The sequence below is a fragment of the Bos indicus genome, chromosome 12 (genome assembly GCF_029378745.1).
Source record: "Bos indicus isolate NIAB-ARS_2022 breed Sahiwal x Tharparkar chromosome 12, NIAB-ARS_B.indTharparkar_mat_pri_1.0, whole genome shotgun sequence".
Lineage (NCBI taxonomy): Eukaryota > Metazoa > Chordata > Mammalia > Artiodactyla > Bovidae > Bos > Bos indicus.
This window is the reverse complement of record NC_091771.1, coordinates 69680513-69701570: the sequence shown is the minus strand read 5'-3', so window position 1 is coordinate 69701570 and position 21058 is coordinate 69680513. Positions and strand designations below refer to the sequence as shown.

Genomic DNA, 21058 nt, shown 5'->3' with positions numbered 1-21058 from the left:
ATCTCCCTTATGGACGTTCATCTCTAACAGGAGAGAATGAGGAGGCAGAAACAGAGGACTTTTAAAAAAATTAAAAAGCATCTTTTCCTTTTAGTTACAGTTCTTTTTTTAAAATTTTTTATTATTATTATTTTTTTACTTTACAATATTATATTGGTTTTGCCATACATCAACATGCATCCGCCACAAGAGTAAAATGGGTGCCCTCTTACTCTCAGGTCAACTGGATTAGTTTTGATTGACAGTTTCACTTTGGCTTTATTTATAAAGCAATGACTGGAGTTTTTAAACCATCTGAAAACTGACCTCACTGCTTAGACTGAGAAATCATCCCATCATGGTGTTCCTCTAGGAATGATTTCTTTATGAGATTTACATGTTTTCCAGTGAAGATCGGTAAACAATATATACAAAGGACATAAAGAAATAATTCCCAGAGGAACACAATGATGGGATGATTTCTCACTTTAAGATATATCACTAAAATAATAGGGTTAATTTTAGAAGCAATACACAGAAACCACACACTTCACTTTGTGACATAAACTCATATTTATTTCTGCTTATGGAAAGTTCCAAATGTAGTCTAAATAAATGTAGATCTTAGTATCATGTACCACTCATCATTTTAGAATTGAGAGGCTACTAAATTTTATTTTAATTTTAGCTCCTTTAGGTGAATTAACAAGTTAGGGCCAAGTTCTAAGAGAGTTTTTAACAGGATTTGTCTCCAACTAACATTTCTTTTCTGTCCATGGAATAATGTTTTCTAAAATTTTAAAGTAATTTTTCTGAGAATCTCTGAAGAGACATCTCAAGCTCAGAAATAAACAGGGATATACCAGGGCTTCCAGTTTAAAATGTGTCCCAATTTCACCAGTAAATGCATCCCATGACCTCAAGAGCAATCTATCATCCTACCTTTATTTACACTTAGTGGTTTATTGTTCTCCCCACCTCTTTTCTTCTAGAATTTCACTGTAGAAAGACTTACAAACTTAAGTGAAAGCAGAGGCCCACTGTTTTCCAATTAGGATAAGGTGAAGTAACCAGCCTGATTTAGGAAAATAAAATTCCCACAATTACTGGAAAGCAGGGAGGGTGTGTAAAGACCCAGTGCTGACAACCTTCAGAAACCAGAATTACTGGCAGGAAATTCTCAGATCTCCAAATCTGCTGACTCATAGTCAAAGGCCCTCTATGAATTACACATCTCAGTGCTATCTCTGGAAGAGTGACACCAAAAGATGAAAACACTGATTCTAAACAACAATGTGAGTAATTGCTTTCTGGTATTTTTTTTTTTAATGTTTTTTAAGGAATAAGATACAATTCTTTAAAATGAGAGAAAGTAAATATTCAGTGCCTATTTGTGCAACACATACTTTTTCAAGGCAAAAGACCTGGCTAGGTATTTTCTATGAGAGCCTAGAAGTCTGCCTATTATTTAGAAGTCTAGGTAGAGTTTCTGCCATCAGTACCTTAGAATAAATTTGCAAAACTAGGGAAAATCCACAAAAATAACTAAAATTAAAAAAAAATAAACAAAAGCACCTTTACAGTCAAAATCCTTTTCATGCAAAACTAAGGAGGTTCAAAGTAGTGGGTCAAAGAGAAATATGACATAAATAATAGAAAATCTCTAGGAATGAACTTAGTACAAAGCCTCAGCAAAAGCTCCAGAGTTCTGTTACCAGCATATGCTCTGCGGCATTGAATGATGCAGCTGCTAATAAATAATTATCACTTTTCAAATGTATAATATACCTTTAATAAACTCTTTCTTATGAAATTTCATACCATGTTACTGGCATGAGCTCATTTATCTTTCTGCTAATAATGAAAAACAACTGGTATCTCCACATAGTAGATAATTCCTAACATCAAAGCAATAAAAATGAATGTTGCAAATTAAGGTAATTAATTCACTAGGTCACTAGTAGAATTTGAACACATAATTTTACCTTCTAGTTTAGTGTTCTACTAAGGACAAGAAAGAGGAGAGTGAAAAAGTTGGCTTAAAGCTCAACATTCAGAAAACTAAGATCATGCCATCTGGCCCCATCACTTCATGGGAAATAGATGGGGAAACTGTGGAAACGGTGTCAGACTTTATTTTGGGGGGCTCCAAAATCACTGCAGATGGTGATTACAGCCATGAAATTGAAAGACGCTTACTCCTTGGAAGGAAAGTTATGACCTACCTAGATAGCATATTCAAAAGCAGAGATATTACTTTGCCAACAAAAGTCCATCTAGTCAAGGCTACGGTTTTTCCAGTGGTCATGTATGGATGTGAGAGTTGGACTATAAAGAAAGCTGAGCACCAAAGAATTGATGCTTTTGAACTGTGGTGTTGGAGAAGACTCTTGAGAGTCCCTTGGACTGCCAGGAGATCCAACCAGTCCATTCTGAAGGAGATCAGTCCTGGGTGTTCTTTGGAAGGACTGATGCTAAAGCTGAAACTCCAGTACTTTGGCCACCTCATGTGAAGAGTTGACTCATTGGAAAAGACCCTGATGCTGGGAGGGATTGGAGGCAGGAGGAGAAGGGGACGACAGAGGATGAGATGGCTGAATGGCATCACCGACTCAATGGACATGAGTTTGAGTGAACTCCGGGAGTTGGTGATGGACAGGGAGGCCTGGCATGCTGTGATTCATGGGGTTGCAAAGAGTTGGACACGACTGAGCGACTGAACTGAACTGCACTGAAGGGCAAAAAATGTAATGTATCTAACTGCTTTGGGTTCTAGGGAAAAAGGTAAAATGGAAACATGATGAATTATACTGTTGGTTTTCATATTTACTCATTTCATCATACACACATTATAAGTACATCCATGTCATCAATGTTCTCCTAGAAGGTAAGTGAAGTCAATTAAACTGTTAAGCTCCCTTAATTACCTACAATGCTTTAAATGTACACACATGAGATATTGATGCTAACAAGCTTATATTTAATAAATTACCTCTTCTAAGACATTCCATAGTTCCTCATCTGTATGCTTATTAAAGGGATCCAGATTTTTCCTCATTGTTCCAGTGAACACAATAGGGTCCTAAATACAACAAAATAGAGAATGTTATTACTGCAGTCTCTTTTCATTTCATTCCAATTTTTAGAGAACAGGTTTAAAATGCAAAAAAAAAGAAAAGACAACAAACAAAGTTTACTACAATCATTAATAATAAGCTCGCAAATCAGTTCAATTCAGTTCAATCACTCAGTTATGTCCAACTCTTTGTGACCTCAGGGACTGCTGCAAAACACCAGGCTGCCCTGCCCTTCCCCAACTCCCAGAGCTTACTCAAACTCATGTCCATAGAGTAAGTGATGCAATCCAACCATCTCATCCTCTGTCATCCCCTTCTCTTCCTGCCTTCAATCTTTCCCAGCATCAGGGTCTTTTCAAATGAGTCAACTCTTCGCATCAGGTGGCTAAAGTATTGGAGTTCCAGCTTCAGCATCAGTCCTTCCAATGAATATACAGGACTGATTTCCTTTAGGATGGACTGGTTGGATCTCCTGGCAGTCCAAGGGACTCTCAAGAGTCTTCTCCAACACCACAGTTCAAAAGCATCAATTCTTTTGTGTTCAGATTTCTTTATACTCCAACTTTCACATCTATGCATAACCACTGGAAAAACCATAGCTTTGACTGGACAGACCTTTGTTGGCAAAGTCATGTCTCTGCTTTTTAATATGCTGTCTAGGTTGGTCATAGCTTTTCTTCCAAGGAGCAAGTGTCTTTTAATTTCATGGCTGTAATCACCATCTGCAGTGATTCTGGAGCCCAAAAAATAAAGTCTCTCACTGTTTACATTGTTTCCACATCTATTTGTCATGAAGTGATAGGATCGGATGTCATGCTCTTAGTTTTCTGAATGTTGTTTTAAACCAACTTTTTCACTCTCCTTTTTCACTTTCATCAAGGGCTGCTTTAGCTTTTCTTTGCTTTCTGCCCTAAGGGTGGTGTCATCTGCATATCTGAGGTTATTGATATTTCTCCTGGCAATCTTGATTCCAGCTTCTGCGTCATCCAGCCCAGCATTTTTCATGATATACTCTGCATATAAGTTAAATAAGCAGGGTTACAGTATATAACCTTAACACACTCCTTTCCTGATTTGGAACCAATCTGTTGTTCCATGTCCAGTTCTAACTGTTGCTTCTTGACCTGCATACAGATTTCTCTAGAGGCAAGTAAGGTGGTCTGGTATTCCCATTTCTTTAAGAATTTTCCAGAGTTTGTTGTGATCCACACAATGAAAGGTTTTGGCATAGTCAATAAAGCAGAAGTAGATGTTTTTCTGGAATCTTTTGCTTTTTCAATGATCCAACAGATGCTGGCAATTTGATCTCTGGTTCCTCTGCCTTTTCTAAATCCAGCTTGAACATCTAGAATTTCACAGTTCACTTACTGTCAAAGCCTTGCTTGGAGAATTTTGAGCATTACTTTGCTAGCATGTAATGAGTGCAATTGTGCAGTAGTATGAACATTCTTTGACATTGCCTTTCTTTGAATTTGAATGAAAACTGACCTTTTCCAGTCCTGTGGCCACTACTGAGTTTTCCAAATTTGTTGGCATATTGAGTGCTGCATTCTAACAGCATCACCTTTTAGGATTTGAAATAGCTCAACTGGAATTCCATCCATCACATCCACTAACTTTGTTCATAATGATGCTTCCTAAGGTCCACTTAACTTCACACCAGGATGTCTGGCTCTAGGTTGGAGATCACACCATTGTGATTCTTTGGGTCATGAAGATCTTTTTTGTATAGTTCTTCTGTGTATTCTTGCCACCTCTTCTTAATATCTTCTGCTTCTGTTAGATCCCTACCATTTATGTCCTTTATTGTGCCTATCTTTGCATGAAATGTTCCCTCAGTACCTCTAATTTCCTTGAAGAGATCTCTAGACTTTCCCATTCCATTGTTTTCCTCTATTTCTTTGCACTGATCACTGAGGAAGGCTTTCTTATCTCTCTTTGCTGAGACTGAGCAACTAAAACTAAAAATGAAATTTAAGCATTTCCCATTTCAATATGGGCACCCACTTACATCTATACTGCCAGTTTAAAAGGATATATTGAGAGATTATGCATGTTCATTTAGCTGTAGATGGCAGAACAGAGTTTAGTAAATAAGAGTATTTCCCTTTGTTTGACATGCCAAATATATATCTCAAAGTCAGTAAAATTTTCATCAAAGCTTATTGAATAAAAATAATTATCTATTAAAACATGAATTGTGGAACTGACTATAAAAGTGCTCACAGTACACACATATGCAAGGGCAGATAAGGATCAAAGTAATAAAAACAGATATTATTATTACAGTATCAGGTACTACAGTGCCTCTAGGCAATGAAGTGAATAAACTTATCTTATAAATAATCATTATAAAGATGGGTACAGGCAGAACACTTCAGTGTAGAGATTTACAGTAGAACATAAAAACTTCTTATATATACACTAAATTTGTTGGCCTAAGTATATTTTTTCTGAAGGTACACAATTAAATCTCATTTCATAAGAATTAAACAGTTAGAGGAGCCTGGTGTGCTACAGTCCATGACGTTGCAAAGTATTGGACATAACAACTGAACAACAACAATAAGAGTTAGCTGGCACAGCAGAGTCAGGAAAACAAATGCTCTTCGTCAATATAGCGTTTTAAATGGAGTACTAGCTTCAAACCTGTTTTTCATCATGGTATAAAGTTTATGCTTTTAAAATGTAACCCTTCATACCATATTTAGTAGTAATTTTTCCCTTGTTACTACTGTAAGTTCATATTAGACATGTGACACAAAAATGGCCACTCTGAATCACAGCATTTAGTGTAGCAAATTGATAATATCTCAATACAACTGCAAGCCTGAAAACCTCAGTCTTACTGGACCTTTTTATATGCTCCTGGAAGATAAGACTCTCATTATCTTACAAAGAAGCCCTGCCCACTAACCTGATGCTTAAAACAGCCTGGGACCCAGACAAACATCATACAAGTGGTTACAAATGGGGCAGATACAGAACAACAATTTTAATGATTTCAGTCCAAAACCAGGAAACTGCCCTCCACTAATGTTTATGTAGCATAACTATAGCTGCTGCTTCCTTGAGTCCTAAAAGCTCTGTCCTCATTTCTAATCTGAGAACCTTTAAGGTGCAGCTCATCTCCCTGTTTCAAAAATAAGGACCCAGAGTTGTTTTAAAATCTTAGTTTGCTTCTTCTTCTTTTTTTTTTTTTTTTGTAATCCTGTAGCCTCTAAACAAGTTCAATCCCTGGCTCAGGAAGATCCCCGGAGGAGGAAATGGCACTCCAGTATTCTTGCCTGGAGAATCCCATGGACAGAGGAGCCTGGCAGGCTACAGTCCATGGGGTCACAAAGAGTCAGACACAATTGAAGAGACTTAGCAGCAGCAGCCTCTAAATGAGCTGATCATCATCAATATTCAGAAGACAGAATATTGTTTGCCAGCAAAAGAAATGAATATAAGTCCTGTAAAGTTCTCTTTTGGTAGCTCCAGGGAGCAGTTCAAAGGGATTTAACAAAGACTTCTGACTGCATTGGTCTAGAGTCTAGTAATAGAACATCCACCTGTTCTGAGTTTTGTTCTCAATGAGAAAAAAGGGAGAAAGAAAGCCATGTAATTTGGAATGCCTTAGAGAGAGACAGCTCTGGTTTACCTCTTTCAACCTACTGGAGAAAACTCAGGAAATAGAAATACCAAAAGAGCAGAGTTGGCTATTTTTAAAAAATGCCTAACTTTTGCCTTGATTTTTCAAAAACCTATTACATATAAAAATGAATCTGTTTAATCATAATAAACAGATCTGTGCTGATTTGTGCCAACCCTTGGTCTGTACTCACAAACATTCAATTTGCAAGGAATCTCTCTTCAACTGAAAACATTTTCTTCATGCCAACAGCATAAGGGTATCTAGGTGCAGAGAGTCATCCAAAGAAGTTTTGAAATCCATTTTTTTAGGTTCTTTTAGATAAGCAGCTACTACTTGAATGTAATCACTCCATGGTGTTCTTTCTGGGGAACATAACTACTTCACATCATGAGCATAAAGGATGCTTACACTTCAGCCCCCTGTTGTTTAAGGAAAGTACCTAGTAAGTGCTTTCAGTTTTTACTTATTCCTGAAATTTTGAGCACAAATTGAGGAGCACTTTCTTAAGAATATAGTATTTGTTTCTGAGAGCTTCCCACCATCCCCCATGACTCCAGGATTGATGCTCTATGACACCATTTCCCTGCCTCTGGCTCCTATGCAGGCCCTTGATGCTATCACATCTCACCCAGTTCTGACTTGCTCGTGGTGGGGTCAACAGTGATGGGGATGAGCCTAGAGGGTAGAGAGAGAGAGAGACAGAGATGATCCCAGAAGCTCGCTGCTGCTCCCAGGATCACAGGGAGCAGGGATCCAGGGAAGATGGTGTGGGCCTCGCTCACCTGAGTAGGGCAACTCAAAGAAACAGCCTTGGGCTCCCCCTCTGCAGAATCTCCTCCCAGCTTCCTAGGTTCCCTAAATCAGGGTGTTGAGGCACAAACATCACTGCTTCCTACTCCTTTGGGGAAGGGTGATATAAGCTTTTTGCACTCAGACAAGTAACTTTAAGTAATCAAGTCAACAGACTTTCTCCATCTCTGTAGTCAGCAAGACACTGTAAAGAGAAAGGACTCTTGGCTGGGGAGGGCTAAGATTTTTAGTATCTTCCGACATTTATTAGCCCATGACACATAAGTGAATAAACTTGTTTCTAAACTGATACTGTTCAAGTGAAGGACATAGCACTAGAAGAAATATCTTCCTGTTTTGATCTATACTTATTCACTTTTGTTACATTCTAGAGTATCGCCAAGATATTTCCTGAACATTATACTTGTTTAAGAAGCAGAACAAAGGAAAACAGAATCAGAGACCAAGAAGAAATGGTCAATTCAACTTTCCATGATCACAGCAGCCAAATACTGGTTTTATATGAAGCATTCCACACACAGACCTATTAAGTCCTCACAATAGTTCAAGGAATTGGTACTTGTTAGCTGCCTTGTAAGGGAGAGAAAATTGAGGTGCACAGAGATGGAATACCATATCCCATATTCTTCTTCACTATTCTCTACTGCTTGCCTGCTTGTTGCTGTTGTTTTTCAGTCACTAAGTTGTGTCTGACTCTTTGTGACCCTATAGACTGCAGCACGCCAGGCTTTCACTATCTTCACTATCTCCCAGAGTTTGCTCAAACTCATGTCCATTGGGTCAATGATGCCATCCAACCATCTCATCCTCTGTCACCCCCTTTTCCTCCTTCCTGCAATCTTTCCCAGCATCAGAGTCTTTTCTAAAGAGTCAGTTCTTCACATCAAGTGGCCAAAGTATTGGAGCTTCAATTTCGGCATCGGTCCTTCCAATGAATATTCAGAGTTGATTTCCTTTAGGATCAACTGGCTTGATCTCCTTGCTGTTGAAGAGACTCTCAAGCATCTTCTCCAACACCCCAGTTTGAAAGCATCAAATCGGTGCACATCCTTATTTACAGTCCAACTCTCACATCTGTGCATGACTACTAGAAAAACCATAGCTTTGTCTATACAGACCTTTGTCAGTAAAGTGATGTCTCTGCTTTTTCATATGCTATCTGGGTTTGTCAGTTTTTCTTCCAAGGAGCAAGTGTCTTTTAATTTCATGGCTGCAGCCACCATCTGCAATGATTTTGATGAAAAGGACATCTTTTTTTTTGGTGTTAGTTCTAGAAAGTCTTGTAGGTCTTCATAGAACCATTCAGCTTCACCTTCTTCAGCCTTAGTGATTGGGGCAAAGACTTGGATTACTGTGATATAGTATGGTTTGCCTTGGAAACTAACCAAAAGCATTCTGTCATTTTTGAGATTGCACCCAAGTACTGCATTTCAGACTCTTCTGTTGATTATTAAGGCTACTCCATGTCTTCTAAGAGATTCTTGCCCACAGTAGTAGATATAATGGTCATCTGAATTAAATTCACCCATTCCCATCCATTTTAGTTCACTGATTTCTAAAATGTCAATGTTCACTCTTGCCATCTCGTTTGCCACTTCCAATTTACCTTGATTCATGAACCTAACATTCCAGGTTCCTATGCAATACTGTTCTTTACAGCATCAGACTTTACTTTTACCACCAGACACATCCACAACTGGGCATTGCTTCCACTTTGGTTCAACCTCTTTATTCCTTCTGCAGCTATTTCTTCATTCTTCTCCAGTAGCATATTGGAAACCTACTGACCTGAGGAGCTATCTTTCAGTGTCATATCTTTTTGCCTTTTCATACTGTGCATTGGGTTCTCAACACAAGAATAATGAAGTGATTTGCTTGCCTCATTAAAAATCTTTTATTAATCACTCATTTATTAAAGTCTCCCCAAAGCATCCATATACTCTGTAATTCTTAAAGCCCCACAATTTCACAAAAAGCCCTGCAGGGAGATAATCACCTTTAAAAAGTTAACTTTATTTCCCATAGCAAATTTCCATCAGTAAGACACAATCTGTGTTTCCCTATAGAATCCTCTCCAGTGCTAAATCATTTACCATATTGTTCTCAGAATTGTGTGCTATCAGTGGATAAGATTGTGGCATCTGGCAAAATTCTGAGTCTAGAAATCTATCTGGGTAAGTTATTAAATCACATACACACAAACCAAAAGAACAAACAACAAAACCTGGTTTCTGATTAAAGTATCTGTTGAAAATACCTGCTGTTAAAAATATTCTCTACTGAGGGGGAAAATATTAACTCTTTCATTCATTTTTAAAATCAATCAAATTAAAAGCAATTAAACTTAGATACTGGATGAAAAGAATATGTGAGAATGTTCTGATGTACATACTTGAGGTATGATTGACATTTTCTTCCTTAAATCATGAAGTCCAATTTCGGTTATCAAGATCTTATCAATCCAAACTCTACCTTCAGGCTCTGACAATCTAAAGAGGGCAGCAATGAAAGAACTTTTTCCAGCTCCTGTTCTTCCCACGATGCCAACCTGTGAAGAGATCCAGGAGGGATTAAGAACTGACAATTTGCAACAAACCTGGGAGAAACCCTGGTGGTTGAAGATGAATTTTAAAAGCTCTATATTGAATATAGTCTATACATTTTTCAACCACGGCACTATTGACATTTTTGTTTAAATACTTCATTGTTATGGGGTGGGAGGCTGTCCTGTGTATTGTAGGATGTTTAGCAGTAGCCAAGGACTCTACCCACTAGAGGCCAGAAGCACACCTAAACTGTCAACCAAAAATGTCAGACATTGACAAATGTCTTTGGCTTGAGATCCCCTGGTCCAAAGAAGAGTTAAAAATAACAGAATCAATCTACTAGCAACAAAAAAATCAGAAGTTGCCTAAGTGTTCCATAAGAAATAAATCTTTAGTTTTTATTTCTACTGTCTGCATATTTTGAACCTTGAGAATTTTGTGGATAATTTCATAGAGATATCAACAAATCAAATCATAACTGTTACATATAAGTAAGTATACGTTTTCCCAGAGTTCTATTATTTAAAAGGGCTTATTCTCTGGGCTTCCCAGGTAGCACTGGTGGTAAAGAACCTGCTTGCCAGTGCAGGAGATGTCAACGACGTAGGTTCAATCCCTAGGTTGGAAAGATTCCCTGGAGTAGAAAATGGCAACCCACTCCAGGATTCGTGCCTGGAGAATCCCATGGACAGAGGAGAATGGCAGGCTAAAGTCCATAGGGTTGAAAAGAATCAGACATGACTGAGCAACTGAGCACATACACTCTCTGGTAGAGAAACTAAATCACTTCAAGGTATTAAATGCCTTGGTTATGTTCTGTCTTGAAAGGAATAATTTTAAAATTGTAAAATACTCATCTCAGTGTCTTAAGAGACAGTAGCCAGTAGGGAAAACACATATAATAAAATCAACAACAACACAAACAACATTTGCTATTTATATGGAAGCTTTCATCTGAACAGTTTAAAAGGCATTTTACAAACCAATTAATACTTATAGTTAAACCTTGGAAAGATATATGTCATGTATCAGTCTGGTTATTTAAAACCAAGGAATAAAGAAATTAGCACATTAAAAATAAGATAAAAGAATCACAATATGGTGAAAGAAATCAAAGAGGACACTAATAGATGGAGAAATATACCATGTTCATGGATCGGAAGAATCAATATTGTGAAAATGAGTATACTACCCAAAGCAATCTATAGATTCAATGCAATCCATATCAAGCTACCAACGATATTTTTCACAGAGCTAGAACAAATAATTTCACAATTTGTATGGAAATACAAAAAACCTCGAATAGCCAAAGCAGTCTTGAGAAAGAAGAATGGAACTGGAGGAATCAACCTGCCTGACTTCAGGCTCTATTACAAAGCCACAGTAATCAAGACAGTATGGTACTGGCACAAAGACAGAAATATAGATCAATGGAACAAAATAGAAAGCCCAGAGATAAATCCACACACCTGTGGACACCTTATCTTTGACAAAGGAGGCAAGAATATACAATGGATTAAAGACAATCTCTTTAACAAGTGGTGCTGGGAAAACTGGTCAACCACTTGTAAAAGAATGAAACTAGAACACTTTCTAACACCATACACAAAAATAAACTCAAAATGGATTAAAGATCTAAACATAAGACCAGAAACTATAAAACTCCTAGAGGAGAACATAGGCAAAACACTCTCTGACGTAAATCAAAGCAGGATCCTCTATGACCCACCTCCAGAATATTGTAAATAAAAGCAAAAATAAACAAATGGGACCTAATTAAACTTAAAAGCTTCTGCACAACAAAGGAAACTATAAGCAAGGTGAAAAGACAGCCTTCAGAATGGGAGAAAATAATAGCAAATGAAGCAATGGACAAACAACTAATCTCAAAAATATACAAGCAACTCCTACAGCTCAATTCCAGAAAAATAAATGACCCAATCAAAAAATGGGCCAAAGAACTAAATAGACATTTCTCCAAAGAAGACATACAGATGGCTAACAAACACATGAAAAAATGCTCAACATCACTCATTATCAGAGAAATGCAAATCAAAACCACTATGAGGTACCATTTCACGCCAGTCAGAATGGCTGCTATCCAAAAGTCTACAAGCAATAAATGCTGGAGAGGTTGTGGAGAAAAAGGAAGCCTCTTACACTGTTGGTGGGAATGCAAACTAGTACAGCCACTATGGAGAACAGTGTGGAGATTCCTTAAAAAACTGGAAATAGAACTGCCATATGACACAGCAATCCTACAGCTGAGCATACACACCGAGGAAACCAGAATTGAAAGAGACACATGTACCCCAGTGTTCATTGCAGCACTGTTTATAATTGCCAGGACATGGAAGCAACCTAGATGTCCATCAGCAGATGAATGGATAAGAAAGCTTTGGTACATATACACAATGGAGTATTACTCAGCCATTAAAAAGAATACATTTGAATCAGTTCTAATAAGGTGGATGAAACTGGAGCCTATTATACAGAGTGAAGTTGGCCAGAAAGAAAAACACCAATACAGTATACTAACACATATATATGGAATTTAGCAAGATGGTAACAATAACCCTGTATACAAGACAGCAAAAGAGACACTGATGTATAGAACAGTCTTTTGGACTCTGTGGGAGAGGGAGAGGGTGGGATGACTTGGGAGAATGGTATTGTAACATGTATAATATCATATATGAAATGAGTCGCCAGTCCAGGTTCAATGCATGATACTGGATGCTTGGGGCTGGTGCACTGGGACTACCCAGAGGGTTGGTACAGGGAGGGAGGAGGGAGTAAGGTTCAGGATGGGGAACACGTGTATACCTGTGGCAGATTCATGTTGATATATGGCAAAAACCAATACAATATTGTAAAGTAATTAACCTCCAATTAAAATAAATAAATTTATTTAATAAAAAAATTTTAAAAAAGGAATCACAATAATGCAGGTAAAATGCTGGTTAGGAATGAAACTGTATTATAAAAGTTGGCTTTTCACTGTGTGCTATAAACATGCATGCAGAGCACAATATAAAGTAGCCTAGACATGGGAGCAAACTAAATGTCCATTAACAGAGGAATCGATAAAGAAGATGTGATACATATATAAAGGGAATACTACTCAGCCATAAAAAGTCATGAAATGTTAACCATTTGCAGCAACATGGATGGACCAAGAGATTATACTGAGTGAAGTAAATCTGACAAAGGCAAAGAAAATATCATTTTATCACTTATATGAGGAATCTTTAAAAAAATGATATAAATGAACTTATATACAAAACAGAAACAGACTCACAGACATAGAAAACAAATTTATGGTTACCAAAGGGGAAAGTGGTGGTGGGGGTGGGGGGTGGTAAATTAGGAATTTTGGAGTAACATATACACAGTACTTCTGGAGGAGGGCATGGAAACCCACTCTAATATTCCTGCCTAGAGAATTCCCATGGACAGAGGAGCCTGGTGGGCTACAGAGCATGGGGTCTTAGAGCCAGACACAACTGAGCAACTAAGCATACCACAGCAATACACATTACCATATATAAAATAAAAAGTCCTACCCTATAGCTTCCCTGGCGGTTCAGATGGTGAAGCATCTGCCTGCAATGTGGGAGACCCGGATTCAATTCCTGGGTCAGGAAGATCCCCTGGAGAAGGAAATGGCAACCCACTCCAACACCCTTGACTGGAAAAATCCATGGATGGAGGAGCCTGGTGGGCTACAGTCCATGGGGTCACAAAGAGTAGGACACAACTGAGGAACTGCACTTCACCATATAGCACAAGGAACTATACTCAGTATTTTGTAATAACCTATGTGGAAAAAGAATCTATACATCTGAATCCCTTTGCTATACACCTGAAAGTAATACAACATTGTAAATCAACTATACTTCAATTAAAAAAATAATAATAATAAATAAATAAAAGCATGTATGCAGAAACTGGCTTTTTTATAGCAATGAGCTTGCATAACTGCAGGTTCCCTAGTGAGAGCTTCTCAAAAGATGATTTCCTTTCTATTTAGGAATTTGGAATTGATGATGGGCATAAGACATGCTTTTAATCATTTGTGAATTAATTCAGTTAGTAAATTTTTAAAATTCACAGCTTTAAACAGAGAAGAATTAAATCTTTCTGAGCACTGATTATATTCTGGGAACCCATTTGAATACCTTCAAAGTTCCAAAGCTTAATCTGTAAGATCAATAATGGTAATTCAAAAAGGAATTTATCTTTACAGAGATTACATGTAAGAAAAGTAGCTTTAGTTGATTTATCTTTGTAGCCAATTTTCTATCTTAATTTAACACTGACAGGTCATTTTCTGCATATAGGCAGTTCTGCATACATGCATAGCTCATATGTTCTGTGTACAGGCTGATCTGGGCAACATGGCAGGTTCAGTTCCAGACCACTGCAATAAAATAAGTATTGCAATAAAACAAGTCACACTTTTTTAGTTTCCCCATCTATATAAAAGTTATGTGTATGCTATACTATAGTCTGTTATTTGAGCAATAGCATTACATGTTAAAAAACAGTATTAGTATCTAATTTAAAAAAAAACTGTATTGTTTAAAAATGCTAACTATCAACTGAGCCTCTGGCAAATTATAGCAGTAACATCAAAGATCATTGATCATAGATCATAACAAATATAATAATAATAATAAATTTGAAATATTGTGAGAATTACCAAAATGTGACCCAAAGACATGAAGTTAGCAAATTCTATAGGGAAAATGGTACTGATCCACATGTTTGAGGCAGGGTTGCCACAAATGTTCAGTTTGCAAAAAATGCAGTATCAGTAAAGTACAATAAAACCAGGTATCCCTGTATTTCTGGGTGTATGAGAACACCCAGAATCAAAACACATCAGGACATAGGTGAGAACTGTGTTGTAAGAATGTGTGTGAGCAGGACTATAAACTACAAACTCCAAAAAGGAGAGCAAGAAAAAGGCAACTCAAAGAAAATCTGGCCTGGGCTATTTCTACCATTCAGTTTTCAAAGCTATGTCTGGAAGTCTTTCCCAGGTCACCAAAGGGTTTTGCTAAGTGCCTGTGGGGAATGTCACCAATATCGGTAACTTTACATTCCTAAATCCAAAGGTACTTGGAAACGGTCTTACCTCAGCTTTACAACTGCTCCTTTTTTTTTTTCCAACAAGGCCAAGGATGGTCTCTGACAACCACACCAACTTGTTGATATCTGCCCCCAGATCTATCTCCATACTGATACATTGAACTCCACATGATTAACATCAAATGCCCCCACAAAACAGCCACTTCTTCTGACTTACCTACTTTAATCTCTCACTTCTTCTGACTTCTTTCCCAGGTTCAACTGTCCACTTTATTTCCAGCTTTCCCTGATTCCAGCATGGTACCAAGGCCTACAGATTCTATACCTGTAATGTTTCATGGCTCAATTCCTTATTTTAATGACCATAATCATTATGTGAGTAACAGACTGTGTTAGCTTTTAAAAAACCAAACAAATCTTTTTATTAATCATAATCAGGGCAAATAAATCTAGAAAGTAAATAAATACTAGTCATCACCCCTGCACGCCAATAAATCCATTCCTAAGATATTGATGTATTTTCTTTCTGGATGTGTGTGTGTCCATATTTGTGTGTGTTGAAGACAAAAACTCACTTAAACAAAATGAGATACGAACATATTGCAATGTTTTCATTCCATATTCACTAAAAATATTTATTTCAATGACTATATAATATTATAGTATGTGTGATAATTTATTTAATAAACCCCCTATTGGTGAATATTTAGGCAGTCTCTAACATTTTGCTATTATAAATAACTGTGTGTTAAATATCTTTGAAGCCAAATCTTTGCAAACAACTGTCATTATTTTCTTAAGATAAGTTCTCATATGTGGAATTGCCAAGAAACAGGTATGAACATTTTTAAAGTAGACTCTTAAGTACTGCCAAACTACCTCCAGAAATATGGTAGCAATTTCTACTCTCAGCCGTTTCCCTGCACATTCACAAACCCATGTGTTATAACTTAGTTTTAATTTACATCAGTTTGATTTCAAAAAGTGGAATCATGTTCCCAGGACATCTTCCTGGAGGCACAAGAGTTCCTGGCTCCCTGCCTCTCACGTCTGCCCACTCTGGTGCACGTGCTCTCACTTCTCAGATTGACCTCACAAAGGCCAGTTCTGTGCCCATCACTCCACCCCAGGATATCTGACCTCTCTATCCTTCACGTCCATGAGTCAGTTTCCTTGGGGTCACTAGGTAGTTGTGGAGTTGGACATGAAAGTGTGTTATACATCTGATAGTTCACTTAACTGAATACCAGGTGCCTAGGTCTTCATTCACAGAATCAGAGCATCATGATTTGCTTATGCTAGCCCCACTTCCTGGAATGACTGTCACATACACTTCCACCTGCTAAAATTCTAACCACAAGTCACTAAAGCCTCTCTTTCCTGTGTAATTCCTTGGAAATTCTGCACTTCTCCCCTCATGGGGGCTTGTTTCAACCCTAACAGATGTTATACCATCTTTTAATAAACTTCCATAAAAGTTCTTACAAAGTTAATACAGCCTTTTTCTTATTCTTCAACTGGACTGTATATGTTGACAGTAGGATCTGCATTGGATTTGCCTTTGTATTATTTGTGTTATCCATGGTGTCCTGTGCAAAAGAGGCTTCTGTAGGGAGCTTAGGATTTTAACTCAGGCTGGAGAAATGTATAAAAGATCTATTACTATATTGTTTAGGAATGTGATAAGCTGGACAGAGAAACAGGCACAACAGATGGATTCTATAGCCATAAATACAATTGCAAATGGCTAAGCTTCTCATTTTCATGAGATAGACAGTTTGTAAGTAAACAAAGTATAAGTGGTTATGGTCATTTTACACCTTATGAAAACGACAGCTATCTTTGTCCAAGCATGTACTCCATGCTGGGTGTTTCATGTATCTTATGTTGTTTAAGTTGTACAACTACCTTAGAGATTAGGTCCTGTCACCTCCATTTTGCAAAAGAGAAGATCAAGGCTTAGTTAGATTAACTAATCTGCCTGAAATAATAAAGTTTTTAAGTGCCAGGATGGGACTCATTCCACATATGTCAGGTTCTTTTCCATTCTGCTGATGGCCTCTTTATCACCTGGTTGGCCTGACTCCCTATTATGTCCCTCTAGCTAACTAGAACAGAGAAAGTGGGGAGAGGTGTAGCCACAGTTAAAGGAACAGACCTAACATGGAGATCCTATGGCCAGAGAGTTTAAGCAAGATGTGGATACGGGTGAGTATAAAGTAGTGGCTAGGACAAGAAGGACAAAATCTCTGAACAAAGAGCATGACTGAGATCAGGTGGGCAGGCTGTCAGCAGGAAAAACCAGCACCTACAGGTGGGCTGGGGAAGAATCCTACAGCTAAGTGGAACACAAGGTTCCCCAGGAAACAGGCCAAACAGACCTCAGGCACTGCTTGGGGGCAGCAAGACTCATTTCTGATCCCATCAGGTGGTGAAAGAGCTGCACATACACTGCTGTGCGGGGCTGTCTCTGATTCTAGGTCCAGGCAGGGCTGAGCCTGTGGGAAATCCCTCCAGTCCCTGCAGGAGGCTGGTGTGGGGAAGGCTGGAGCAGGATGAAAACTGCCTGTGATAAAGACAGACTCACTGAAAAGATGCAAAGAAATACAGTGGAATCACACAGTCTTAGATTATACTGTAAAGGCATGATTTGCAGAATATAAATATGAATCTGTAGGGTGGTAAGTGATACAGAACTTTCTAGAGTCTCATGCTCAGGCACAAGAGGGCTTTGGGTGATTCATGAGCTCAATTTCAAACTGTCAAAGAATGTTTCATGGAAATCATGGGTTATGAGTCATCAAAGATTGTCTATGGGAGAGAAAGGATTTTACTAGGAGTTTACTAGGACTTTACTTTTACTTGTTTAAGTCTGATGCTGAGTCAAGAAGTCTGGATGAGAAAGGGATTCTTCATCTCTAAGAAGCTCCAGGAGATGCAGGTGCTGTTGACCCTGGCACCACAGTCTGAGTCATGAGGAGTTAGGAAGCTGGTAGAGAAAGCGGGACAATTTGGGAGTGGGGGGAGGGGTTGCTGAGGAAATACATAAACAAGGAGAAAATGTAGGAAACTAACATATTTGCACATTATATCAAGGTCTAGTAAGCATCTATAAAAATGTATTATCCAAATAATAACTCTGAGCAAGAAGAAAAAATAACAAACCAACATCAATCTACCTCTAGAGCTGAAAAATGCTTTAAAATAGCCTAGGACTCTCTAAAATGATCAAATAAACCATCAAATCATCTAAATGAAAAACTCAACCCATGTTCAATATCTATGCAGGAAGCCTAAGGTGCTATTTTACCTCATTTTTTGCTTGCTATTTCTTCTATAAATTAGAAACCAGCATAGTACCTATTAATTTTTCCCATTTACCCTAACTTCCAGAAATTGGGACAGCAGAGGAAATGAGGGAGAGAATAAAGCCCCATTTCTGTTGGTCTGGCTCACTCCCAGCAACCTCAGTCAACCAAATCCAACACAAAAGGGTATCCAGGAGTGACGGGGCCTGGGACAAGTGAGCAGGAGAGGAAACCCGAGGATGTACACAGGTGGTGTGAAATCACCTCATGAATATGCTGCCTGGTTATAATCTTTAAACACAGAAATGAAACTAACGGTGATACTGTGAGTGGACCATGACACAAATCAAAAGTCAAGTAACTGAAGTTATTAACTCAGTCTCCAGATTCAATCATCCCTCAAACATTTTAGAAGCTCAGATAGTCCTATGATTTGAGAATTTTAAGGTAGAAGAATACAAATATGTTATGTCCCTAAGATTTAGATCATTCATATTTAATGTCTTTGGGGGAAATTTAAGACAGGAGCAAATTGACAGAATTATGTTTATGATGAGAAATCTGATGGACATACTTAACTGCTAGTAAGCAAACATCACCTACAGTGATTTGAAGGACAGGATTGCATCATGAGGTACAGTTACTATTTTCCCAACCTACACTGAAACTGGAAATACTTAGGAGCAAGCTTTTGCCATGTGACTAACTGAAGCTGCTCTCTGGGCTGTAGCCCGCCAGGTTCCTCTGTCCATGGGGATTCTCCAGGCAAGAATACTGAAGTAGGTTGCCATGTCCTCCTCCAGGCCCTGGATATCATTTGGGCATTAAATTTAATGTTCTTTCACATCACAAGAGCTTCCCAGGTGGCGCTAGTGGTAAAGAATCTGCCGCCAATGCAAGTAGAGGTAAGAGACCTGTGTTCTATCCCTGGGTTGGGAAGACCCCCTGGAGAAGGCAATGGCAACCCATTCTAGTATTTTTGCCTGGAAAATCCCATGACCAGAGGAGCCTGGAGGGCTGCAGTCCATAGCGTCACACAGTCACAAGGGTATCATTCATTAAATATGGCTACGGTCCACCAGGTGGGTCTGAGGTAGATAGAGTTTTAAACAGCAGTTCCTAAAGTATTTAACACATCTAGAAAACTGGTTACTTATAAGGAGTTGCCTTGTGTGTATGTTTTGGTTACTGGTTGCTCACTCAACCTCTCAGCCAGCAGTCCCTCAGCACTCTCTCTGTGCCCTGCACAACACTTTCTGTGGAACATAGCTAAAAATAAGATGTTCCCTGATCTTTAGAAGCCTTAGGGTATTCTGAGATATAGATTCAAAATTACAAAGCATATGAAGATGCTCTCTTATTTTAGTTGTGGTAAAATACATATAACATACCCTTTGCCAATTTAACTATATTTAAATTGACAGTTTAGTCTTGAGTTTTCATATTGTTGTGCAACAAACCTCCAGAATATTTTTTGCCTTTTATTCTTTTTCTTGTAGAACTTAAATTCTATACTCATTAAACAATAACTCCCTACTTTCCATCCGTCTGTCCTTGGTGACCATCATTCTACTTTCTGTCTTTAGGAATTTGACTACTCTAGGAACCCCATAAAAATGGAATTATATAGTATTTTTTTTCTTGTATGTCTGGCGTGTTTCATTTAGTATGATGTACTCAAGGTTTATCCATGGGTCAGAAATTCCTTCCTTTTTAAGGCTGAATAATATTACATTGTATGGATCAGGGAGCATCTTCTTTTTATCTCTGTTCCCCAGAAAATGGCATTCTGCAGGGCACAGAGAGGGTGCTGAGGGACTGCTTGCTGGGACAGTGACTGAATAGCATTTTATTTATCCATTCACTTGTTGATGAATACATGGGTTGCTTCCTGCTTTTGAGTACAATGAATAATGCTGCTATAAGCACAGTTCAGTTCAGTTCAGTCGCTCAGTCGTATCCGACTCTTTGCGACCCCATGAACCACAACACGCCAGGCCTCCCTGTCCATCACCAACATCCAGGTGTACAATAAATGCTATCTTAAGGGTATACAACATTAGGAGGAATTGGGAAGCAGACGCATTAGAACTAACTCAGAAAATGAGGAGGCTTTAACCAGAAGATGACTGAGGGGAAGGGTCTCTGAAGGAGAGAGGGCAGTGTGTGCACACTGGAAGCAGGGAGGATGCGGTACTTTAGGAGAATCTACACACAACCTGAGTGTTGGGGAGTGTGTGCACATGAGGACTTGAGGCTGGAGAGGTAGGTGGGGAAGAGATGCCTACTGCCTTGTCTGTTCTGGTTTAGTCTGTTCTTCAAGACTCTGCCCTGGTCCCAGCTGAGGGCCTCAAGCTGCATGGGAAAGGAACATCACTTGCAAACATGGGTGTTGACAGGACCAGGTCACAAGTCTTTCTGCCATCTTCCACCTGGAATCTTCCCTGCTCCTCTCGGTTTGCTTTCATCAACTCTGAGTGAGTCTCCAGACTCTGCCTCCATGGAGGGCTCTGGTTTTTCACCCCTGACTGAATCATGATTCTGGGCTCTTCTCTGGTGGCTCTGAGCTGGCCACACAATCCCTGCTAAAATGGATCTAGGACT

General features: G+C 38.6%; 1 protein-coding gene across 1 annotated transcript in view; it reads right to left on the bottom strand.

The window, feature by feature from the left end:
• The window catches only part of LOC109567079 (ATP-binding cassette sub-family C member 4-like), a 160055-nt gene that overhangs the window by 14396 nt on the left and 124601 nt on the right, over positions 1–21058 (bottom strand). The window contains exons 18-19 of the mRNA XM_070799962.1: positions 9896–10051; positions 2972–3061 (exon numbers count right to left, since the gene is read on the bottom strand). Of these exons, the coding sequence (XP_070656063.1) occupies positions 2972–3061; positions 9896–10051 (246 nt within the window). The remainder of the gene's footprint in view (positions 1–2971; positions 3062–9895; positions 10052–21058) is intronic.